General features: G+C 35.9%; 1 protein-coding gene across 4 annotated transcripts in view; it reads right to left on the minus strand.

The window, feature by feature from the left end:
* Positions 1-494: 494 nt before the first annotated feature.
* Positions 495-27,766, minus strand: part of LOC113075228 (glutamate receptor 4) — a 67,670-nt gene continuing 40,398 nt past the window's right edge. Inside the window, exons 10-14 of one of the 4 annotated variants that reach the window (XM_026247892.1) lie at positions 19,790-19,988; positions 14,454-14,701; positions 5,281-5,395; positions 3,525-3,662; positions 495-1,577 (exon numbers count right to left, since the gene is read on the minus strand). In XM_026247892.1, the coding sequence (XP_026103677.1) occupies positions 1,413-1,577; positions 3,525-3,662; positions 5,281-5,395; positions 14,454-14,701; positions 19,790-19,988 (865 nt within the window). In that variant the 3' untranslated portion in view covers positions 495-1,412. Of the gene's footprint in view, positions 1,578-3,405; positions 3,663-5,280; positions 5,396-6,552; positions 6,668-14,453; positions 14,702-19,789; positions 19,989-27,766 lie in introns of all 4 variants that reach the window. The other 3 variants (XM_026247891.1, XM_026247894.1, XM_026247893.1) reach the window with 3 other exon arrangements.

Raw genomic sequence — 27,766 nt, forward strand, 5'->3', positions numbered from 1 at the left:
TCTTAAACTAGCATAAACAGTTGTCTTGATGTTCACAAGTTCTCCAGTTTCTTTTACAGTCAAGCAACTTTACATTTTGCAATTCTATGATCATTTTGGACATGGGAGAACACTTTCCAGCCAATAATTTCACCTCTCCAAAACAGTTTTGACTGAAAATTAATTGTTTGTTTGTTTTTTTCTCATTCGCCGAACATTTTCAGTCAGTGGAATTATGGCGCATTACTAAATTTAACATTAAAAAGTATGAGTGACTTACAACAAAAGTTGTTGGTTGGCCTATGTGTTGCATTTTAATGAACACTATACCTTAATTTCTCATCTTTTTCAATTTTTAAGTATATTTTTAGTTTCCACAGAGGTAGAAACAGATATAAATGATGACAGAATGATAATTTAAGGCTGAGCTGTTATTACAACTCCATTGGCATCAGATAAACCAAGGTCATGTTTCAATCACACAGTCTGAACGAATGCAAAGAAAACAAAAAGTATCGTATACATGTTCCAGTTTTATTTGAATTGGTGAGTACAAAGAGAAAAACAAAAGAACGCAAAAACAAAACCGAACACCGAAGGTGAGAATCGTGTGCGATGCGATGCAGTGTGGCGTTCACATCCTACACTCGTGTGTTTGTGCGAAATGTGAAATGCGTGGACATTCATTAAAGACAAAGACACTTACACACTGCGTTACATCAGTTATCAAAACAACTGTTAACAGAACAGATGCCATGGTCTCACATGTTTTAGTTCAGATGTCCCTCTATTATATTCTGTATATATATATATATATATAATACTGTGTGTATATAAAAGATCTTTTAATTACAAGTCATGTCTCCCTATTGTCATTATTGCAATGATTTATTATCTAAGATGCTTTATAAAAGATTCATGTTCAGCTTTTACTACTGGTCTATTTACATTTCAGTCCAAAAAGCAAGCGGCCCATGGCGGCGTCTTGAAGAAATCCTGTCAAGATGATAAAAGGTGTTTCCTTCGTCCCCCTTCGTGGCTCCTGAGAGAATATCTACATAGAGTTTAGTAGCTAGTGAGTTTGGGCCGTAAATAAGTGATTTTATACAAGTTCGCTGATGTCAGGAAAGCGTGGCTAATGTCTCTACATTTACAGTTTACTGGTCGTGATTTTTCATCTGGTATGTGAAGGTGTTCGTCCCCAAAGTTAGGATAAGGCATCATGGATCCTTGATGCTCGCCAAGCGTTTGTATCCATGCCGTCCCGGCTCATTTACAATTGTTGACGTCTTTTCCGAGAGCTGCAAGAGTGCGTTATCAGGTTAGTCGTGTTTCGAGCTGGCGACGGCGTGTTCTTCTGCCGTGGTTTGCGTGATATCTGAACTTCAGTAGAGGGGTAAGATGGTTTAAGGCACAAGGTGAGTTTTTGGTTTCTATGGGAGGTTGGAGGACACCACGGCGAGGGCGGGGCCATGTCGGAAGGAGGGGCCAGAGTGCACGGCCTTAGGGCAGTCTGGCGTCAGGACACGCCCATTTTCCCCCAGGCTGCCCGTGATTGACAAGCGGGCCTTGTTTCTCATGGCTTCCGAGAAGGTGAGCTAGAGAAGGGGGCGGGACGAGAGGCGGAGTCAGAACACTTGGAACTCTCTGGGGAGGGGAAACAATATATGCAAATGACACAGTGACGTCACAACGGAATCACGCGACACATTCACATCGACAGAACGGAGGAAAAAGCTCAAGGCCGCCACACACAAATACATAAAACATCTCAAAATGTACAACACGGCTAGACATCTGCATTTCTAACGCCAGCATGCAGCCCTTCGCTCATGTTCCCGCTAAATCTAGGGTTTGTATTGTACATTGTCTCATAACAGTCAACACTTTATATGGTCACACTGCTAATGTTTCGTAAGCTTGGGGTTTGGAGGTCAGTCGGATAATATTCAGTATCAGTATAGCATTATAGATTGGTTTGTTGATGTCGCCCACAACAAAAGAAAGAACGCAACCAAACATCATTAAACCAACAGCTGTTTGATCTATAATGCACTACATGTACCAAATAATGCAATGCGTATAACTGCTGTCTATAGCGGCGGATCTCAGCTGGTTTTGGTTTTATACCAAAGTTGTTTATTATTTTTAACCCTTGCATTATCTTGTGCATCAGTTGGGGTTTTGAGTTGTCGGAAATACTGTTTAACCCATATTGTTAACCAATACTGGTTACAATATATACAAAAACAATTTGTATTACTTATAATAATAGAAAAACTTTAACATATTAAATAGAAATATAATTATAATACAAAAAAATCGAAGATAATTGGATCCATTACGTGATAGCGTGCATTTGGGAAGTTCGTGCATTTTAATTTTCACTGAGAATTGAACCCATGATTTTGGACTTTGCGAGTGCCATGCTTTTTATTCACAGATTGAGGGATTTTCCACACTTTAGTTTAAAAAACAAAACTGTAAAAAAAAACAAAAAAAAAACAATGGTACTGTTAATGGAAAAAAAGTATGTTATGTACAGTTTTAAAAAGACGTGTTTGCATGCTTATTTTTCAGTGTAAGAACTATTAATGTTAAAGATTTACTATTTTGTATGTTGATTTATAGAAGATTTACTATATTTTTGTTTCCCATAGTGAGATTCTTGGTAAATTATACTAAATCCATTTAGAATCCTAAAGATCCTACCTAGAATTTTTTATGTAATGCAAGGGTTAATCAGTGTGTTTGTTGCATAAATAACATGCCTAAGTGGCTATTTTAATAGCAAGACAAAACTTTTTAAAACAGATTTATCCAAAAAAGTTGAATTCGATGCTTTTTTGAAAGTGATTCGATTTATTAAGAAGATTGTGTGATTATTTGCATGCTATTATTTTCATTAAGCATTGCTTTTGTCCATCGAAATGAGCCAGTTGAGATCCACCGGTCTATAGCAGAGAGCTAACATCTCTAAATAACAATTAAATGAGCAGCATTCCTTTATAAAGTGTTTGAAGGTTGCATACTAAGATGTTACTAATTTAAGCTCCTAATGCAATATGGCAGCTTTGTCCGTGTGTGTGTGTGTGTGTTTGTGCATCTTGTGCCGTTTGTTTTAATGCAGGTGTCTGAAACAGAAAGCCAACAGTGCAAAAACACCAGCAACTGCAGCCAGGAAGACCAAACCAGTGCAATCCCGACACGTTCTAGTCAAAGCAGATGCCATACGAAAAAACAAAGCAAAGAACGACAGGCGACAGAAATGAAGGGGTCTCTTTCAGAAGTGAAGAAAGCAAGAAGGAACGTAAGTAAACGGAGGGATGGGAAGCTGTCACAACATTAGCGGACGTCTGCTGCAGCTATATGACAGACGAGGCTCAGGTCGAACCCCTGCGACCGCAAGCAGGCTTTCTGTCCTACCCCTATATCTTTACTGCGTCAGAGCCGTACACGTTGTATCCCTCTCTATAAGTGGCTAAGTTCTGCACACTGTGCGTTGGGCTGGGAGCAGGGCTAAAATTTAGTTCGGCCGATTCCACCTTCAGTTTCTTGGCCTCGGCGCGGGACTTATAGCAAAACTCGACCAGGGCCACCAGCATGGCCAGACCCAGGCCGCCCACCAGGATGTAGAAAACCCCCGCCACGTTGCTCAAGCTCAGCGCCTGCGAGCTCTTGTCCTGGAGGCGAGAGGGATTCGAGGGAGAAAAGAGAGCGTTAGAGAGGCAGGAAGTGGCACATTTACACATGACAGATATTCAATTACAGTTCATAATATAATGCAATCAGCTTGAATCACTGGTGCCATGGATTTAACAGCATTGCATTGTTCTGTTACAGACAGAATGAAATCCAGTGTCATTTAGATTTCAAACATGAACAGATGAGCTACGATTTAATATGAATTTATAAGTTTTGCTTAGTTTGCTCTGTGATCTCTAAATGACTGTATAGTTAAATTCTTTACACTTCTAAAAATATGCTTAAAATGCATTTAATATATCAAACTATGAAAAATATTTAGTTGCAGCAAATTATTTAATTATCTAAAAAATCGTGCATTAAAATAATAATTAAATATTTCTCATGTTTTGAAAAAAAGTAACTTAACGTCTGTTTTACACAGTATATCGTTTTATATTTATTTAAAAAAAATGCATGCAAGTGAATATATCAAACTGTGAAAATATTTCATTAATGTAAATTATTTCATTATTATGTACAAGATAATGTGTATAATTTATTATTTTAAGTATTAAGGAATAAGTTGTTATTTAAATAATTATTAAATAAATTAAACATGTTTTTCTATTTTGATCCATGCATTGTAAACACATTTTGTACATTTTTATTAAAATAATATACATATATATTTCATATTTCTTTTATCTTTTGGACGATCTGGATCAGTATTCGAAAAAAGGCACCTCGTACCTTACTAAATTACTGTATTTTATTTTTATTGAAATAATTATGTAAAAACTATCAAAATTGTTTACTTAAAATATTGATAATATTAAAAATCCTTATTTTTATAGAAATTTGCGCTCTATGAGTTAAAAATAGCTGTATGAAATCTTTTACAACCATGAATTCTGTTGACCTTAAGAATTTGGAGGGGGAAAAATAATACATGTAACTTATATGTATTTCTGTATACTTCTATTCAAATGTAAAATGTAAAATGTAAAAAATGCATTTAAATTACAAAAATCTATGAAACTGGGGAAAGTATTTAATTAATAATTTAATAATATTAATTATTTTTTAAATAATTGAAATTTTTAAATTATTAAGCAAATGGTTTAGTGTCATGATATTTTTAAAACATCATTTAATAGAATCTGGCTCTCTCTAAAATGGCATGAAATCGCTTTATGAAATGTTTTACAGCCATAATGTGTTTCTACCGACACCCCTGAAGTTATCCGAGTGAACAAGTGAATATTATGGCACTGTAGTCTTTCTAATAGTGCAATATTCTCTCCATAAAAGCTGCGTTCTACAAATAATCAACACTATTATGAAGTCATGAAAGGGTCTTACTGTAATCATGACATCATGGTGCAGCATTCTTGTATTGTGATGTCACAATGTTGCATTCTAATAGCTCTACTTTACTTTTCCTGAGTTAAGTAAATCTTTAAAAAATCTGTATGATGATGACAGCGATATTTTAAGACTGTTGTCATCTTTTTTTCTTTCTGAAAACAATTCACTTTGATTCCATGAGAGTATTTGTGTTTTTCAGAGCTGCGGTTTTCAGGTTTGCTTGTGGTTTTCCGTCTGGAAACTGACCTTACTTCCCGAGTCCTTGGGTCCGCACTCGCCCTTATCGTACCACCATTTATTTTTGAGTTTGTCTAGCACTCCTGCTTCACTCAGTTTCAACACTGCCAGGTTTACCGGCGTTCTTCTCAGAGAGAATAACATAAATAACATCATAGGCCATGTTATTTTATGTTATTAGATTACAATACATCATGGCACACAGCAGCACAGGAAGTGATGAAGCCGAGGTCCCATCGAGTACACGTGTGTGAGCTCATACATGTGTGTGTGTGTGTGTGTGTGTGTGTGTGTGGAGCCACAGACGTATGGATGGGATCTCGCTCCATTGCTTCAGGCAACAGACACATACTGCCTTGATTTTATTATCAAAACACAAACAATTACTGCTAATCCAGAACTATTGGCTCATCACAACAGCTCAGAGCAAAGAGGGTGTGTGACGACAGGCCCAGATTCAAAATATCAAATATTTAATATTTGTAAGATTTAACAACAAGCATAAGTTATAAAATAAAGTGATCTTTAGTTTTTTTTTTTTTAATTAATGTTATTTTCTTATAAATGTATATGTGTGTGTGTGTGTTTTTAACATTTAAAACATGTTATGCATGCTATGCACATTTTTTTTAAATAGTTTATATTATATTTTTTTTTATAATAATAAACAAGTTATAACACAATTTTATATATATAGATATTGATTGTAAATTTTATAATTTTTTTCTAATTACATTTTTTATTTAACTTGACTCAAATTGTTTATTATAATAATTTGTATTATAATCGCTCAAGATTTTTTATTGTTTCACATTAATCAAGTTTTTTAAGTTAATGTTAATTTTTCAGTAATGTTTTTTTTTTACTTTTTTCAAATCAGTACATAATATATAAAAAGTATTCATATTACATATATGCTGTTTTTCCAATTGTAATTGCAAATGTTTTCCCAATTTAGCTTAGTAGTATATTTATCTTACATATCGATAATTTTTTTAAAAATTAATTTCAATACATATATATATGTGTGTGTGTGTGTGTGTGTGTGTGTGTGTGTGTGTCTAACTTCTGTGCAGTTACAGCCCTGATACAAATCTTTTAGCAAATATTTCTGTTCTGACAGTAATTGCTTTTATTTCCAGTGTGTTTCTCCTTTGACATATTTATCGGCGTGTCTCTCGTTGTTGGCCGGCGAGGGCCGTCGTGTCAGGGCAGATGTCTCTGTTGCATCACATTGTCGTCTTTTTTTTACCACTCCTCTGCGTGTCATTGGTGGCTAACCTTCGAGTCCCCGCCCCCGCTGCCACATTCGCCCTTGTCGTACCACCATTTATTTTTCAATTTGTCCAACAGGCCCTGCTCATTCAGCTTTAACACGGCCAGGTTTACGGCATTTCTTCAACAAACCATAAACATCACATGAGAGCGGGCCGCACGCAGCCCGGGTCAGACGACACAAAACAAACAGAAAACAAGAGAGAACATAAGAGAGGCTCGTGGAAGGCAGCTGCTGTTAATGAGGACTATTATGGGATGCTTTTCTCTCTCTTTCACTCTCATTTTATTCCATCTGTCTATCAAACAGTAGCGTAGTAGCTACTATTTACTGAGAAAATATCATAGGATATAGGCCCTAAATGAGTTAAATTAATCAATATTGTCCACTGTTGAATATAATGTCAATTTAACAACATTCCTCAAAAATTTTCTGCAATTTATTTTGGTATTGAGCTTTCTGGGACTATATTTTTTGTCGCGAAGCTCCGCCCACTATTTCAAGCTCCGCCCAGACGCGACGCGATACGCACTGATTGACGGGATTAAATGGTTTCTATCGCGGATGTTGGAACAACAACAACCTACAATCTATGACCATGATAATCTCAGGTAATGATTATGTGTGTTATGGCAATATTAAAAAGCCCTAACATGTCATTATATGTTTTGTTTGTGAGTAGAATTGACCTTCGCTACGCCCCGCCCCGCCCCTTATTTCAAGCCCCGCCCACACGTGACGCGCGCGCAACTAGCTCGGAGAATTAAACAACAACCAAGCTATGATGATGACAATCTCAGGTAATTATGATGTGCTTTATTTAATCTTAAAAGTCTCTAATTTGAGTTAAATTATTTGCTAACAGTCAAATGACAATTTAAAATTTACCTCACATCATGAAAATAAATAAAGGAAACGAGAAGATTTCAACTGTTAACTTGATGTGAACACACACAAGTGCATTCTATGAAAAAAATAATTTCAGTAGCTCAAAAGCATGTGTTTTTAATAATAAAAATGTCTAAATGACTACTTATCCATGTAATCACAAGTTCAGTGTGCTTCCAGAAATAGCCCCGCCCATACGATCTTCTGATTGGCTGTGATATTTGATTGATTCGTGGTCTTATAGAATGTCCAACAGGAATTTAACTTGAGGTTTCTATGAACACTGTAATTTTAAGCAAAACGTGAAACTGAAATTGGATGTTTTTCTCACAAATGTGAGAATTTTATCTGCTGTTTTTCATTGAAGAAAATTGAACAGCGGCCAACCATTTGTGTGCCTGCATATCAAAACTGACACTTATTTCGAGTGTAAATATAGACTGAGACTCTTACTGACATCAGAGGGAATAAATGAGAGAGAGAAACAGATGTGAGAGAAACATCCTCAGTGTTTCCACAAGTATGTCACATTTGATGAAGAAATGAAAAATACTGATGATAATATGAAGCACTTTATGCTGCACAGGGAAAAAGGCAATTGTCACCAATTTTACCACCACGATGTGACATATTTATGATTTGCAGAACAAGAAAAAATGTAGAGTGGGACTTGATTTGATTCATAAACTCATGAAATAGACTGGATTGTGCATTCATAAATAATAGCTAATTCATAATATTCATAAAATTCATAATAGCTAGTGTCAGTAATGGTTTTTATGTTTACTTTTAATAAGTTACTTCTACCTGCATTGAAAAACGTGATTTTCTAGTATTTTTTGTCTTGTTTTCAATGATAAATGTGTAAAATTCTTAAATCAAGATATATTTACTTAAATAGTAAATTTACTTAAAATATTGAGTCTTGTTTTTTGAAAAAAAAAAAAAAAATGTAGTTATTATAATAATTGTTTTTCTTAAAACAAGATAACAAAATGTGTCTATACTTGAAAACAAGATACAAAAACACTGATGAAGATAAATATTTTTTTCTTGTTTTTTTTTTTTTTGCTGTGCGCTCAAAAATAACTTTCATTAGTGCACAACATAATGTTTTTAGTTAATAAGGACATTTTTATTTAATTGTTCTTTTGGATATTACCATAGGAATACTAAATGTTTTGCATTGTACATCCTGCATGCTATATATGCTATTCAGCAGTATATACTATGCAGCACGCCAGTATTCACATCCATTGTTTTGTTTTTCAAACCTGTGTGGAGACTCAAACTGTGCAGTGTCTTTCATCTAAAACCTCTCCAACATCTCATCTGTGGGAACTGTGTAATTTGTTTCTTCATGTTAACGTATTTGGAGAAATAAAGCATTGCATCATTTACTCACTAATGGATGCATTGCAGTGAATGGGTGCCGTCAAAATGAGAGTCCAAACAGTTGATAAAAACATCACAATAATCCACAAGTAATCCGCAGCACTCCAGTCCATCAATTAACGTAACCAAAAGCTGTATGTTTGTAAGAAACAAATCAATCATAAGAAGTTTTTAACTTCAGATCATTTTTAAATCCATATTAATAATGTAAACACTAGCCACATGTCTTCCCTCTCTTAGGAAGAACTGAATCTCCACACAAGTCAAAATTGATAAGATAATTATTTCAATTCACATATACGTCATAACAGCACATTTCTAGTCATTATTATGTATGTTTAAAGACAACATGAATTAACATTTTCAGCACATTTAGCTTCCAAAAGACTAGTGATCTGCATCTTAGAATGATTTCTGAAGATCACTGAAGCCTGGAGGAATGATGCTGAAAATACAGCTGCGCATCACAGAAATAAATTATATTTGAATAGATATCCACATAGAAAACTGATATTTTAAACTGTAATAATATTTCAGAATATTACAGCTTTTACAGTATTTTTGATCTAATAAATTTAGCCTCATTAAGACTTATTTCACAAACATTAAACAATCTTTTGAACGGTAGTGTATATAATGTGTAAGGATGCATAATGCTCAATAAAAGGACATTATTTATGCTCGGCAGTAAATATACATTTCATGTTGTCTTTAGAAACCTTTCACATTCCGAAGATGGCGTGGTGTAAAACATGCTGATAGTTTTATGCACGAACAGTGAAGGAGATGAGAAATAATACAGGCTTGATGAGAAGAAATGAGCAACATGAAACATGCGTTTACCTGAGCGCCGCTTCTGTGGAGGAAGAACAAAGTTAAACACACAGACACACAAAGCACTGTCTGCGAGCTCAAACGCTGATCTCTTGTGGGATACAGAAGCTTTTGACTTGCAAAATTGTCATAAATAAAACTTTATGAGCAAAAGATTAAACCTTTTTTATCAGGTTTTGTCCTTGAGTTTAAAAAAGGTCATATCATGTCATATGTTTTGATGAAGTTATTTATATTTTTTCTTAAAAGGTATGGTAGGCGATTTCGTAAATGCTATAATATTACAATAATAGTGCATTTTATGGAATTTATATGTCTTCCACAGGCAATGCATTTAGACCATCACTGTTTTCTTTATAGAAAATATGGGCTGAATTATTTATATGATGCATGTAATTCACAACGTATGAGACAATAAATATTTTGCCATTTTGCATGTCCAGTGTAATATGCAGAGGCGGATCTACCGGGGTGGCATAAACCCCTGCTGCCACCCCAGTTGGCAGCAACGTATTAAAGGTTATGGCCAATTTGAAAATGTAAAAGCGCGAATCTTTCGTGATTCGTGATACTGCTCCGAACTCCCGAACTGATTCAAATGATTTGCGTTCCCCAAACTGACTCAAATGATTCGCGAACCCGCTTTGAACTCCCGAACTGACTCAAATGATTCGCGAACCCGCTACGAACTCCCGAACTGACTCAAATGATTCGCGAACCCGTTTCGAACTCTCGAATTGATTCAAATGATCCGCGAAGCCGCTCCGAACTCCCGAACTGATTCAAATGATTCGCGAACCCGCTTCGAACTCTCGAATTGATTCAAATGATCCGCGAAGCCGCTCCGAACTCCCGAACTGATTCAAATGATTCGCGAACCCGCTTCGAACTCTCGAATTGATTCAAATGATCCGCGAAGCCGCTCCGAACTCCCGAACTGATTCAAATGATTCGCAAACCCGCTTCGAACTCTCGAATTGATTCAAATGATCCCCGAAGCCGCTCCGAACTCCCGAACTGATTCAAATGATTCGCGAACCCGCTTCGAACTCTCGAATTGATTCAAATGATTCGCGAACCAGCTTCGAACTCTCGAATTGATTCAAATGATCCGCGAAGCCGCTCCGAACTCCCGAACTGATTCAAATGATTTGCGATCCCCAAACTGACTCAAATGATTCGCGAAACCGCTCCGAACTCCCGAACTGACTCAAATGATTCGCGAACCAGCTTCGAACTCTCGAATTGATTCAAATGATCCGCGAAGCCGCTCCGAACTCCCGAACTGATTCAAATGATTTGCGATCCCCAAACTGACTCAAATGATTCGCGAACCCACTCCAAACTCCCGAACTGACTCAAATGATTCGCGATCCCCATAACTGACTCAAATGATTTGCCATCCCGCTCCGAACTCCCGAACTGACTCAATCTGCCTAGGGCACCAACTCCCAGAGGGGGCACCATCCCAGTTGCTCCAAAAAAGCTATAATGCACAATTGAAATAAATGTTTGATATTTATTAAAATAATCTGTAAATCATATGTAAATTATGCTACTCTTTCACATGGGCTCAAACGCAAATTTGAAGCTCAATAGGATTTGAGGAGAAAGACTTGCAGTCATAAAACAATTGTAATGTGTTCATTTAGGTGTCAGCTACAATGGACACCTTATACATTTTTAATATATATTAAAATAAAGTATAAATCATTTAGGTAAAAATTAGGCCCTTTTATCACTTTCAGGCACATTCCTGTGAACGTTTTTTTTTTCAGCTTCCCTTACGAAAATTACCCATGGTTTTAACAATAACACCACAAATCATTGTTCTTGTAGCCATGGTAACTGCAAATTAACCATGGTTTTGTTACTTCAAATAATAATTTACAAAGTATTAATATACGGTAATATTTTTGTTGTTGTTGTTGCTATAAAAACAGACCTAAGCCACCAATAGCCTTTAAAATGACTTAAAATGCATTATATAAAATAATGAGGCAATAATGATTGGTTAATAATAACACTGTTACAATACATAATGTAGGCAAATAGAAAATAAACAATTTATGTACATGTTATTACAAATGCCATTTGATCGCTGCTGTTACACTTACAGGAAAATCAAATCCTTGTTTAGGCTACTGACCAAACATTTCATTCAAATATTCACTAAATCTTTCATTTTTGGACACCTTTTTGCTATAGATGACACAGCCTTTATAATTTCTTCAACAAAAAACATGCATATCACAACCCTTACAAAAATAAACCATGGTTATATCATAGTAAAACTGCTTAGTTTCCTTTTGGATGATTTCTGAATTCTAAAATAAATTAGAGTCATAATAAAGTTATAGCCACAGGTAAATGTCGAGAGCTACAATTGTAATTTGTAAATAATACAATTTATTCATTTTGGTTTTTATTTGATTAAAGTTCTTTTTTCACCCCTATAGTGGGTGTTTTTTTCATCATCATACAGTATTTGAGGAAGGGGGGCACAACAATACAATCCTGCTTAGGGCACCCATTTGGCCAGCAGTGGCCCTGAAGGTGTTGTTATACACATCTCTGGGAATGTGTGCTCTACTACACACACACACACACACACACTGAAGCACACGTGGTGTTTTCAGCTCTTCACTATATTGACACATGATTTAAGCTACACATGTGCACGTCAGCGCGCTATGAGAGGATTTCTCCATTTCATTTGATAAAACTACCGTCATGCATTCATATCGTATACACGGACTGACAGAAAAGGCAATGTCTTTATGACAACCTGTCAAAATAAAATTCCGGTATAACTTTGAAGAAATTCAAACTGAAATATAGTACTATTGCTGTACTTCAGGTAGGCCTAATAGCTAATAATAATAGTTAATTAAAAAACACAGAAACTCTGGTTAAAACCCACCAAAATAAAAGTTTGGTCTAACTCGAAGAAATTATGTAAGAAATTGCTTAGTAAAATATACTTAAAAGATGTACTAAAACATTATTTGGTAGCACTTTATTTTACAGTCCTGTTCCTCATGTACATACTATGTACTTATTATAGCAATTACAATAACTATGTAATAACTAGGTACTAACCCTGAACCTACCCCTAAACCTAACCCATGTAGTTACCTTGCATTACCAGAACTTTCTTAGATAAATACACTGTAAGTACACTATAAGTACATGTTAGTACACGTACTGTAAAATAAAGTGCAACCCATTATTTTAAAGGAATATCACACAAGTTTTCATAGAAATTTAAATTTAAGCTTGCCAAAACAATAACACCATATTTTTCAAAAACAATTTCTAAAAGTACATTTGTATTTGTGCCTGTAATGCTTATTTATTTATTATTATTGTCAGCTAATAAAACCTATTCTTCAGGGACCATATTAATATAACATCTAAATCTAAATGTAGCTCTTGACTGTTTGAGTTAGATGATGATTAACACTAAACAGTAGAAAATCAGTTGAGTCTCCCCAGCTGGAAATGTCATTGGCTGTTAAAATCTTGTGTTTCTTATAATAAATGGACATATTGATAACACTGAAGCTTTTATAATGCTCTTAATTAAATGTCGATGCATACTGTATGCATTAGTGTTGCCACCCCTCAAAATTTCCTGCCCCCTTCTCGCCACCCCATCAATATTTTTATAGATCCGCCCCTGGTAATATGCATAAGAAAAAATAAGAGTGAATGTGTGCATATTTTAAAATATTATTAGCAAATATGTCACATTGAGTATTTTAAGGAAAAAATTAGATTCTTGTTCTTTTACCGTTCTTTTTTATTTATTCACTTATATCCATTTATTGTTTAATGATTTAATTGTTATTTTTTCATTCATACAATACTCATTAAAGTCAACTAAAACCAAAATCATAAAAAAATTGTTACATTACAAAATTTTATATGAAACAAAATTATATAAATCTTTTTTTTTTTTTTTTACATAGTTGCCAGGATAGCAATTCTAAATTTAATTTAGTTTAACTTGATGTTACCAAGTATCTAAAATGACACACATAAGGTTTAATTTGTTAATTTACAGTAGTTAATAGTTGCCATGAACAATACTTATATAGCATTTATTAATATTCTTAATTGATATTAAGTTCAACATTTGTTAAATTATACATTTATAAAGTTATTGACTTTATAACCAGCAATTGTGAGTTTATATTGCGCAGTTCAGACTTTGTAACTCGCAATTGTGAGTTGATTTCACGCAATTCTACTAAAAAATTATAATTGCGAGATATGAACTCACAATTCTTTAACTATATAATTAAAATAAAATGCAAAACATAAACATAAAAACTAATTTAAAATAAACTATACTATAATAGTTTCTCAATGATAATATGGCCTGTCAATTATCATGATATGAGCCCTTTACCATATATATATATATATATATATATATATATATATATATATATATATATATATATATATATATATATATAATCCCATAGAAAATCAATGAGACATAAATGTTCAATAAAGCTAAAAACAGCAACTGTATATGTGACCACAAAGAAATCACTGCATCACAGAGAGTGCCCAGTGTGAAAACTGAGAGAAACTTAGAGAAAGACAGAACAGGCATAGAGAAAAAAGAGGAAGACAGAACAGGCAGAGAGAAAAGAGAGAAAGAGAGCAGGCAGAGAGAAAAGAGAGGAAGACAGAAACAGAGAGAAGCACAGCAGGGTGGGTGGAATACTATAACAGCGCTGTGATTGGTCGGTTGTTATAATACTCCACCCACCTTAGCTGCGATCCTTTGGGCGTGGCCACCCCGTAGCCCTTGGAGTCCAGATTCCCTCCGACCTTCATGGTGTCGCAGGGCTTGCGCTGCTCCGTGTACTCGTTCATGGTGGACTCCAGCAGGAAGGCGTATTTCCCTTTGGACTTGCGCACGCGAGCCACGCCCTCGTTTGTCGTCTTGGTGAAGACCGTGGGCTCGGCCGACTTCATGTAGCTCCACATTTTTTCGTACACTGCGATCTTTGACCTCTAGAGAGTGCAACGAAAGACATCAGTGAACACTGGGATGCTGTCCGTCCTGAACGCTTTGCTAAAATGTTGTGCGGTCAGCGATTAATCGTGATTAAAATAATTAATCGTTAATAAATGTTCATTTTATTTCAATTACCATTTTTTGATGGTTTTAGTTAACTATAATAACCTTTTATTATGCAGCCCAAAGACAACATTTTACATTTTTCTGCTCATTATGTTGATACATAAACATGCAAAATTGATCTGATCTAAAATAATTTTATGATCTGAGGTTAAATATACAGTGAAATGTCACTACTGTTCAATCTTTTGGGGTAAGTAAGACAGTAGTGTAGCCAGAAAAGAGACTCTGGGTGTGCATATGAAAATCTGGGTGTGCCACATTTATTGTCAGATTACTGTGCAAAATTATGGGATAGTATTTTTGTCACACTGCTTCCGTCCAACCATACTCCTAGTGTTAATTTGCAGGTCGTGTCAAAATGTAGATATATGTTATATGTAATAATTTTCTTCCAAATACGATCATTTTGAACTTTAGCTATTTAATTTTGTTTATTTTTCATTACAATTTATTCACTTTAAATAAATTATAATATATGATTATAGGATTAAATGAATAGTATTTGCTCAATATAGGTATTTGCGCACGTGCCGAAGCGCATGCACAAATCTTCTCACTGCGCGCGCGAACTCGCTGCCTCTGGCTCTTAAATGTTTAAACTGACAAAGCTTAAATGAGTTTAGTTTAAACACAGATATCAGCACCCAGGTGATGACGGAATAAATTACTGCTCATATAAAGCATTCGCGTTGAACAAGTGAATGATTTGTCCAGGGGTTTTTTTTTTTCATGATTTTGTAATGTCTGGGAAGCCAGAATGCGCATGCATCAACAGAAACATTTATTAGCTGAATCCTGTTTTTTTTTCTACCTGCCATTTATAGCAAGCCATATTACAGATGATATTACAGATGCTTTGTCAGATTTAAGTTGAAGCGCGTGCCGAACCGTGTGTGGTGAACCGAACGGTTTTTTTTTTCAGAGAACCGTGCCATCCCTATTACCTCAATAATCAATCAATTACAGGCCTAAAACAATCATGCCCGAGCAGACGGATATTAGTAGTACATCTCATCACACCGGCACCCGCGTCTAAAACAGTTGTGTCAAGTAGTATATATGTCTCATCTGTTTTGGGAGGTGCGCCCGCAGTCAGCGGAGGCTCGCACCTCCCAACTCGCACTGGAGGCTCGCACCTTTTTTTTCTCAGATTTAGAAAAATGCTTCCAAGATCGACTTGTCGACCGCGATCAACGGTTTGGTGACTCCAGATATAGCGACCAACTTTTTTTGAGCAAGCATTGATTATGCGTGACACAGTCTCAATTTGTGGGACGCTTGTATTGGGCTTCAAAAGCTGTGCGCGCACGCGCTACGTGGGACGGGTGGTCACCCTACCTGGCACACCCGTCTAGAGTGTGTCCACCTTTGTGTGTGGGTCCATGTACATGCTGAATCGACAGGTAAAAAAAAAAGCCTCAAGTCCAAATATTCATTTATCACCAATTAACTGTTTGGCAAACACTTCCTGCTTCATGTCCAGATCTGAATTTAAAAAAATCTCAAACATGCTACAAAGTCCCGATCTGAATCAACCGAGTCGCGAACATGCTCCGAAGTGCCGATCTGAATCAACCGAGTCGCGAACAGGCTCCGAAGTCCCGATCTGAATCAACCGAGTCGCGAACAGGCTCCGAAGTGCCGATCTGAATCAACCGAGTCGCGAACAGGCTCCGAAGTGCCGATCTGAATCAACCGAGTCGCGAACAGGCTCCGAAGTGCCGATCTGAATCAACCGAGTCGCGAACAGGCTCCGAAGTGCCGATCTGAATCAACCGAGTCGCGAACAAAATATATATATACATTCTAAGTAAACAACAATAGCCCAAGTTTAGTAAACATTTTTTATTGAGACTATAAAAAAAATTCTGCATCTATTTTTAGGTGTGCCAGCTGCCACTGTGGGTGGCACAGGCACACCTTGGCACACCCACTGAAGTAAGATGTTTCTGAAAGAAACTGCATTTAATCAAAAACATTATATTGTAAATATTGGAAAATACAATTAAAATAACTCTTTTCTATGTGAATATATGCTAAAATTTTATTTATTGCTGTGATGCACAGATGAATTTTCAGCATAATTTCTCCAGTCTCCACATGATCTTCAGGAATCATTCTAATATTGCTGCTCAAAAAACATTTCTGATTATTATCAGTGTTGAAATAGTTGGTTAAAAAATACATTTTGTGGTTACTGAAATGTAATTTTTAAACTATTAAAGATGCTGTGCTCCAGCACTGTGTAGTCAGCTCTGAAGTGTGCACTACTGTGCTGACTTTGTTGTAAAAAAGTCTGATGGGTCTACTATGGCTGAACTGTGTGTGTTTGTCCTGTGAGATATCCTATTTGACATGCTGGTGTCCCAGTGTGTCTTGTACTTGATCATTTGTGCCTCTTTTATACAAGCTGCAGTATGTGAGAGGAAAGCAGCGGAGCGTGACGGAGAGCCGACTCATTATAATGTTTGTCACGTCCAGTCTGGAGCACCATAACACTCCAAAATAAAACATCACACGCTGACGAATATACAACACCCTCGACAAAACGCCCCACAACAAGTGACAAACAAACTCATGCATTAGTCCAAACACAAAGGGACGCCTGACATTTACTTATTCCCTGGTGAACTGATCAAATGTTTCTGGCCAGACGTGAGACTGATGCCACAGGTATTGTGTATTTGATATTGTTGCAAATATTAAAACTGTGTTATCGCATACTGTGTTGATCATTTGAGTCAAAGGTTTGGAACTTTTAATGTTTTTTTTATTCTGCTCATCAAGGTTGCATTTATTTGATCAACAATGCAAAAAAACCTGTAATATTGTGAAATATTTTTACAAATTAAAATAACTATTTTCTATTTGAAAATCATGTATAATATAATTTATTTCTGTGATGTGCAGCTGTATTTTCAGCATCATTCCTCCAGTCTCCAGTGTCTCATGATCTTCAGAAATCATTTTAATATGATGATTTGCTGCTCCATTATCACAACTGCTCAAGTATTAATAATGGTACATATTATTATCAGTGGTCTGTAATTTTGATTTATAGAATTTTTTTGAATTTATTATTTTGTCTTTATACTGACACTTTAAATCAATTTAATGCATCCTTGCTGAATTAAAGCATTCATTTCTTTACAAAAGATAAGTCTTACATACCTCAACTTTTGAATGATAGTGTATCATGTATGACAGTAATCAGAATCATAGTAATCATGTTTTTTGAGCAGCAAATCAGCATATTTTCATGATTTCTGAAGATCATGTGACACTGAAGACTGGAGGAATGATGCTGAAATTACAGCTTTGCATCACAAAAATAAATGGAATTTTAAATTATATTCACATAGAAAACACGTATTTGAAATTTAAAAAAATACAATATTTTTACTTTATTTTTCATCAAATAAAAGCAACCTTTTATACATTTATACATATGCATTTTGCTAATATAAGGCAAGGAGATATTACAAACAGTAACATCATTCTTTTTTCTTAAGCTGCTTTAAAAACTATGAGCATTGTGAAACTAAATTTGTCTTGACTTAGATTAATTTGGTAGAAAGAATGAGAAAATATGAATATAGTGAGATGCGAGTGCGAGCGGTTGGAAGAGACAATGAGGAGAGGGAGAGGGAGACAGTTTAGTGCAGATTGAATGAGAAAATATGGCAGAGAAAGTGAGACAGGTCAGCGTAACCCGAATGACAGTGAGAATAAGAAAATGAATGTGTAGCATCACACCATCTGTGTATGACAACAGGGAGACAGATGAGCAGCCCATTCATTCAGCTCCCGCCGATTCTCTCTCATATTACCCGTCTCTCTCTCTCTCTCTCTCTCTCTCTCTCTCTCTCTCCAGCTATCTGTCTTTCTCTCTCTATCACTTTGTCTTTGCTCTGAGTAAATTGCTGTTTTAGCTCCTCTCCTGACCGCAGACAAGCTCTCTCTATGCAGATGTGAATGCAGGTTTGGCTCTTATACTCTCTGAGTCTGATGCAATTACTGATCTATTACTGTGATGTCTGATCTGTAATGTGCATGTCAGTCCGGTCTGTCTGTCTGTCTTAGGATGCCGTAAACTACAAAACACAATATCCAGACCCATGCAGTGATAAAAAAAGAATGAACTTTATATCAATATAGTCTTTTGCTCATCAAAGGTGTATTTATTTAAAAACAGTGATAATTTGTGAAATATTTGTTATATATCTGTTAAAATGTCTTATTTCTGTAATGCGCAGTTGTATTTTCAGCATCATTCCTCCAGTCTTCAGTGTCACATGATCTTCAGAAATAATTTTAATATGCAGACTCTCTGCTCAAGAAACATTTCTGATTATTATCAATGTTGTGCTGCACAACAGTTTTGTGGAAACTGTGATGTATTTTATTTTTCAGGATTTTTTGGTGAATAGAAAGTGCAAAAGAAAAGCATTTATTTGAAATATAAATATTTTGTAATTATAAATGTAGTGCTGTCAAACGTTTAATTGCGATTAATCGCATTTAAAATAAAAGTTTTTCTTTACCTAATATATGTATGTGCACTGTATATATTTTTATGTATATACACATGCATGTATTTACTTCAGAACAATATGTTGTTTATATATTAAATATATGTATATATAATATTAATTATATGTATAAAAATATTATATATTACTATATAAAAATATAGTAAATACATGTAAATATTTTCAAAATATATACTGTATGTGTGTGTATTTATATATACATAATAAATATACACAGAACACACATTATTTCGGATGCTATTAATCGCGATTAATCGTTTGACAGCACTAATACATATAATTTTTATATATAATTGAATAGGAATTCCTCTAGTTGACACAATTCTAACACCAGATGGTAATGCATTCTCTTTTGGTTTGGTGTGATTTTCTGTTTTATCATAACCATTAATATTTTTCTCTCACCCTGAAGAACTCTTTGGTTGAGCCGGAATCGAGCGTCCCGTAGGCGATTTCTGTCTGTTTGGCGAGGTCTTCTGCGCTCTCGATAGGGGACACCATTCTCTCCACGGTGAGGAAGGCGGCCAGGTTTGCCGTGTAGGAGGAAATGATGATGAGAGTGAAGAACCACCAAACGCCTCCGACTATGCGACCAGACAGAGACCTGAGAGATGCACAGAGACACAAGGTGTAAAAACGAAGAGAATGCACAATTGAACAACACATAAACTCAGATTGTTGAGCCTCCGTCTGATTACATCTGATTAATTCTGAAGACAAACGTTCACATTATGCAGCATGAAATAAATTGCTGTTTCCATTTTGTTGACACACAATCATCAATTTATGAAAAGTAAAGAGACTGACTGCACCAGTGCTCATTTATTTAGAGCATCCCTGCATCAATCAGACCTAAAAAAAAAAAAAAAATGCATGTGCAAAGCACTAAAAAACAGGTTTTGCAACTTTGACGTTAAATGAACTTTTGACAATTACAGTAATCTACACAACTCAGTCCATTATTTAACATCTTGTGAAGTGAAAAGCTGCATGCTTTTAAGAAACAAATGCATCATTAAGATGTTTTTAACTTTAAACCATTGCACCTGGTCAAACAGGAGTCCATAATCCACAATAGCACTTCCTTCAGTGAAAAAGTGCATCTCCTGTTGTCTCTTGCATCAAAATCTACCCACATATTTGTTTAGAGCTGTTTTGGCTTGGTCTGTGCAGATTTCTCTCCTGATTCAGACCAGACCACTTTTTCACTGGAGAAAGCAACATTATGGATAGAGGAAACGACGTTTTGAAGATAAAAACGTCTTGATGGATTTGTTTCTTACGAACAATGCAACTTTTGTCTTTTCCAGAAGTAAACTGATGGACTGCAGATGAGTGGATTATTGAGCTGTTTGGACTCTCATTTTGACGGCACCCATTCACTGTAGAGCATCCATTACTTAGACAGTGATGCAATGCTACATTTCTCCGAATCTGATGAAGACACAAACTCATCCTAATCGTGCTTGGCCTTAGGGGTGAGTAACATTTTCATTTTTGGGTGAACTATTCCTTTAGGCTCATTGAGCTTCAGTCTCCCTATTAAAGAAACACATTTTGTCTTCATTTTTAGACATGCAAACAATCTCTGGCCTCACTCTGCAAGAGGGTAATATTAAATTCCAGCTTTAGAAATGACTTTACACTATTTCAAGAAGTGGCAGAACACTCATTATAAGCTTATAAGACTGTAGCGCATCTGTGAGACCTGCAGTAAATCCAGGAAAAATTACAGTCTTCAAAACTAAACCAAGATCTCATTAAAAACATGCCATACTCTGACTTTAGACTAATCTACTGAAACACACCACTAGCTACACTGGCCTGAGTTCATCAAGAAAAATGGCAGAACACGCAGATTCATTCAAAAGCTTTAGTAAAATTTAATTACCCTAAAATACCAGGCAAAGCGCAGTTTATACCGCACTGTGCTGCAGAGAACATAACGTGTTTTCACAGAAGCTGTGATGGTAATAAACTCTGTTAAAATCTCTATAGAACTTGCCAATGGACCACAAAAATCAACCATGGTTTTACATTTGTAATTGACATTAAACCACATTTTAACCAGAGTTTTGCTAAACAAACCATAATTTAACCATTGTATTTGCAGTAAAAATTTGCGGTTCTTATTGAAGACGTGATGAAAACTGCAGAGATATGCTGAGGTAAAACTCTTCTTTATAATAATTCCCAGAAGATCAACATTCGTTTCCATCAGCGGACTGTCGATTCGACTGACACACACAGACCCCGTCGAGTGCTACAGCTTTGGATGTTCATTTTTATCACCACTAATGCCATTAAAGTAAAAAGAAAAAAAAAAAAATGTATGCAACGCTGCTCATCAATAGCTATGTTTCTGTCCAAAGTTACGAAATAAACGTATGCGCAAAATTGGAATATTTGTGAATAACAGGAAGTTGAAAAGAACAAAATCGTCACATCCCGATAAACTTTTGCTAGATATCACGAAGAAAAAGTTAATTTGCTGTAGCAGGAGAAGGCACTGTATATAATAATTTGTGTATACAATAAATTACAAGCTTTAAAACATGCAGACGAAACATGGACATATTATCTTATTTTCATAATCTGTTGTTTGGTAATACAGTTCTTGGAGTTTATTATAAGAAACTACTTTGACGAAACTTTGCTCAAGGATATTAGGATGACAAAACTAGCATTTGCTGTGCAATGAGATCAGTCCATTGGTTGGTCCAGTTTTTAAGTTGTCCAATTGCAAAGTCACATCTGTTTTGATGTGCATTAAGAAATTAATTTAGTAAAAGTGTTTCCGTCGTAGTTTATGTAAAATTATTCCTACTTAATCGAGCGCATAAGTTGTTTATGAGCATTTTTAGAATCTATGCACATCTTGGCATTTGCATCCAGCATTTTTTTTACGCTATATTCCAAAATGTGCACAAAATAGGTGGATCACATGGCTAATCAGAAGACCCCGGAAGGTGGTGCAAGCGTGCAAGCTTTTGTTTACTGTAGCAAATTAGCATGGCAACTGTTTTATTTGACTACAACATGGCGGAGACATTTAAAAAAACACAAAGAAGTGTTGTGTGTTTGAACTTGACCCATAGAATGTTCAGCACTGAAAATGTAACGGCCAGCGATGATGTCATAGTGGCTTTTAGAATCCTGATGTCATAATGTCTGCGTTTAAAAATGTCTGATGCTTTGGCTCTCTACTGCTTTTAAGATCCTTTTACTTGAATCTTTAACACTGCAGCTAGTTTAGTCGTGATGTCAGTTTACAGTCCAGCTCAGTAGGCAATGTGTATTTAAGGCATCTGTGCATGCATGCGTTTGTACTGTCACTGCACTGGCAGGAATGAACTTTAAATGGAGCACTGCAGAGACAGAGAGACAGAGGGATGGGAAGGAGCAGATCAAGTCATGTCCTCAGAGAAAACCTGTACTTATGAGAGAGCAAAATCAGGGATGCAAAGGACACATCTCTCTCTGTTTGTATGGTGGATGAGGTGATAAAATGGTCTTGTGTGTGACTGTGGTTATGCGCGTGCCATCAGAGGTCATAAAGCATTGCTCTAATCAGGGGCGGCGTTAGGGGTGGGCTAAGGGGGCTGGAGCCCCGAATGTTTTTATTACCACCATGTCATCAATGAGTTTTCATGCCCAATAAAGTAATTTATATTAGAATTTAAATAAATAAATAAATAAATAAATATCTCTCGACTCTCACGTCCACAGTGTCTAAATTTACCCAAGTAAGTTATGCGTTGTCATTCACACCCGACGAAAACCACCCACTGAGTCTAGTGCTTCTGACTGACATGTAAACTGGCCAACCATCGATGAGCGTCTGTACGATCCAGCCAATGAAATAAGATCTTTATGAGGCAGGCGGTTTGTTGGCGTGTAGTATTTTACTAGATCAATTTATTTGAAAATTAAAATGGATATTGCAAAATTCATCTTCTTCTTCTTCAAAAAAGGAAGTAAAACCCCCCCAGCCAAAACACTTGAACGCCAAGATACAACAGCTTCAGGTATCTGTAATTTTTAATCTTAGTATTATATTTCTTTTTCGGCTTTTAAATTGTGTCTGATTTAACCTTACATTTTGAACATCTAACAGTTAATGGTTGTGCAGCAGTCTTTAGGACAAACACACACACACACACACACACACCGCTCTGAACTCCCGAACTGCTTCAAATGATTCATGATCCTCAAACTGACTCAAATGATTCGCGATCCCGCTCCAACTCCCAAACTGGAGTCAGATGACTCAAATGATTCGCGATCCCGCTACGAACTCCCGAACTGCTTCAAATGATTTGCGATCCCCAAACTGACTCAAGTGATTCGCGATCCCGCTACGAACTCCCGAACTGACTCAAATGATTCGCGATCCCCAAACTGACTCAACTGATTCGCGATCCCGCTACGAACTCCCGAACTGATTCAATTGATTCGCGATCCCCAAAATGACTCAAATGATTCGCGGGCCCGCTACGAACTCCCGAACTGACTCAAATGATTCGCGATCCCCAAACTGACTCAAATGATTCGCGATCCCGCTACGAACTCCCGAACTGATTCAATTGATTCGCGATCCCGCTCCGAACTCCCGAACTGACTCAAATGATTTGCGATCCCCAAACTGACTCAAATGATTCGCGAACCCGCTACGAACTCCCGAACTGCTTGAAATGATTCACGATCCTCAAACTGACTCAAATGATTCGCGATCCCGCTCCAACTCCCAAACTGGAGTCAGATGACTCAAATGATTCGCGATCCCGCTACGAACTCCCGAACTGCTTCAAATGATTTGCGATCCCCAAACTGACTCAAGTGATTCGCGATCCCGCTACGAACTCCCGAACTGACTCAAATGATTCGCGATCCCAAACTGACTCAACTGATTCGCGATCCCGCTACGAACTCCCGAACTGATTCAATTGATTCGCGATCCCCAAAATGACTCAAATGATTCGCGGGCCCGCTACGAACTCCCGAACTGACTCAAATGATTCGCGATCCCCAAACTGACTCAAATGATTCGCGATCCCGCTACGAACTCCCGAACTGATTCAATTGATTCGCGATCCCGCTCCGAACTCCCGAACTGACTCAAATGATTTGCGATCCCGCTACGAATTCCCGAACTGAATCAATTGATTCGCGAACCCGCTACGAACTCCCGAACTGACTCAAATGATTTGCGATACCAATACACATAATGCTATAAAAGTGTGCACATGGAGAGAAATATACAGCACATGTTCATGTTAGCAACTTCTTTAACTTGAGCAAACGCTGCTAAAATATTTGTTAATAAAGTAAATAAAACGAAAACATGAATGTTTTAATGCTACTGAATAAAAATAAACGATCCACTCGAAAGTCTCTGCTCATCATGACAGGACCTGGATCAGTGAGCTGCGTCTCGGGCCGATGACGTCACTTCCATGGAGGCATGTTGTACACGTCCCCGTCCATTGACTCCGCCCCCGCGTAAAAACAGTGCCACAAAGAGAGACGTGCAGAAAAGTGAAGCGCAAAGGAAAAATGGCATCGCAAGCTCAAACTAGACTGACACGCAAAATAAAAGCAGCGTTGCAAATAAATTAATAAATATGACCATGGAAAATATGTATTGTAAAATCATTGCTTTCGCGCTGTTTCATTTGTTTTGCAATTCTTAATTTTTGTTTGCATAAAGCAAATGTATTTTCCTCAATACTTTAAATAAAATGTTTTAAATTTGTTTTTGTTTTTATTGTTTTTGTATATTTTAAACAAGGTAAATCTTTCTGATTTATTAAAATAAAAAAGTCACATACATAGATTTTTCTGGGCTAAGCCCCAGATCTCCACTCACCCTAGAACCACCCCTGGCTCTAATCTCGCTTTGAGGAACCGCTGCTATCTCTTGCATCACATTTAGACGGGAATCAACTGATGGCGTCGTTTGTTGTCCCTGCATGCGTTGGTTTAGCATCTGGTTCACTGAAGGAATTTATGCAAATCAGGTGATGGTGCAGACGCTGACAGTAAATCTGTGCCAGACAGATTTATTGAGACGTGTTTTCCCATCATGTTCAGTTCAGTAGTGCAATGGCGCGCAAAAAACTGTTTAGGCCTATAATCAAGATTAGTATTTTTGAATTGCATATCAGATTTGGATTACACAGTTTTAACATAAACTAATAAACTTAATGTTATGCGTATTTGTTAGCCGTACATTAATGAAGTCAGATTTCTGTAAGAGTGCTAATATACTGAATGTGTTTTGAATACAATTTATCACCAGTAAATCCATTTGCTTTAGTCTCATACATTTTAACTACTTGAATTTAGCTTGTTACGCATTTTAACCTGGTTGAAACATTTAATTACATTTCATTACCGGATTTAGGCTGATTCTAAGCAATTTGAATAAATTCATAAATTATTATTCAAACTAAATTAAATAGATTAAGGTAATAATTTTTTAGAGCAGAATTTTAACCCATTTCTTTATATATATATATCGCAATCTTGGCCTATTAAAATGCTTGTCTCCATCATTTGAGGAATTAATCCTGCCATGATCACTAGAAAATGTGCTTTAATGTTAATTTTAAATTAAATGTAAACAAAATTTACCACATTCATTGCACTGGAAAAATAGTGCTGACTTTTACATCAATGTTTTACATTAACAGATTTGTGATACACTTTTAAAACTATTTACATTGCATTATAATATACATTGCTGTTCATTTATATCATGTAGATATAGTTATGACATTGTGTATTTAATGTGGCTAAAATGCTGCATTGTCCAGCCAATCAGCATCTAATTAGTTTAATAAAAGACATTACAATATTTAAACATCGTTGAAGAGTATTATGAATTAAATAGTTTGTTGATTGTGTGTTTAAATATTATTTAAAAGTGTAATCGTGAACTGCAGTGAATAACAACTGATTCATTAAAAGAACCAGCTTCATGTGTTTGCGGATCAGTTTCTTTATTGCATGCAACCAGATCTGACCCAGTCTTTGTATCTCATCACATTCAATTCAGACCGACATCTCAGATTCATAACTCAGGTAAAATATGATTTCTTTTGTAGTGACGCTGTGGATTCTCTACTCTAAAATCAGTCCTGCTGAGACAGACAGAGAATGAAAGACTGAAGTGTTGTAACAGAGTAAAAAAGACAGAGAAGCTGAGTTTGATAACAGTGGAGAAGACAGAGAACAAAAGAATAGGAAAGGAATAAAAGAGAGAGATGATAGGAACCAGGAAATAGATGTGACCAGCAGAATGGATGTGTGTGTGTGTGTGTGTGTGTGTGTGTGTGAAGGTTTCTTAATGATGGATGTGTTTCAGCTTTTGTCTTCTCCAGATGTTAACTGAGATGATAACAGATGTTAACTTGGAGTGCTGTGGATTATTGTGATGTTTTTTTCAGCTGTTTGGACTCTCATTCTGACGGCACCCATTCACTGCAAATGATCCACTGCTGAACAAGTGATAAAACGCTATATTTCTCCAAATCTGATGAAGAAACAAACTCATTAATTGACTTGTTCTGGTTTGCATGCTTATAGAAAAAAAGTGTACTAGAAAAGCTATTAAATATTTTACTAAACACACGCACACAAGTCATCAGGCACAGCACGACACATAATCAGACGTGCACAGTCATAACACAGGAAGTCTATTATAAATGTGCACATCACAGGATTAAGAGCAATAATCCTTTAAGAGGAAATTATCTCTGCGTGTGCCGCATGAATCCCACGCCGCGTCCTAAAGCTCTGCTGCAGTACAGAAACAACACGCTCTGACATCATCATCACACAATACAGCCAGCAGCGCCAGAGAGATTCACATTGCATTAGAATTGAAGTTAATTGAAGTTATATACTTTTCAATTTGATGCAGTCATAGCTATAGTTAATATATTGTGTATTAAATATGACTAGAACACTGCATTAGCCAATCAGCATCCAGAATTATAATTTTTGGAAAAAAGATTACAATTCTTATAATATTCACATCATGTTCACATAATGCATGAAATGCACATTAAATTGGGTATTATATTATATTACATTATATTGTATATATTCTATTCTATTCTATTCTATTCTATTCTATATATATATTATATATTATGTTTTTATTTTAGTTGTACTTTTTGTAGTTTTCATACATTAAGTTATATCAAATAAAAAATGCCTTGGTAATCACCTGAAATAAAATGTATAATTTTTTTAAATATATATATTTTTAGCAGTGCTATTATATAATTGAAATATTGTTATCATTTCTATTCATATTTAGATTTTTTATATTTTCTTTATTTTTTTCTTATCATTTTAAATTTAGTTGTAATC

The sequence above is a fragment of the Carassius auratus genome, unplaced genomic scaffold (genome assembly GCF_003368295.1).
Source record: "Carassius auratus strain Wakin unplaced genomic scaffold, ASM336829v1 scaf_tig00016509, whole genome shotgun sequence".
Taxonomy (NCBI): Eukaryota; Metazoa; Chordata; class Actinopteri; order Cypriniformes; family Cyprinidae; genus Carassius; species Carassius auratus.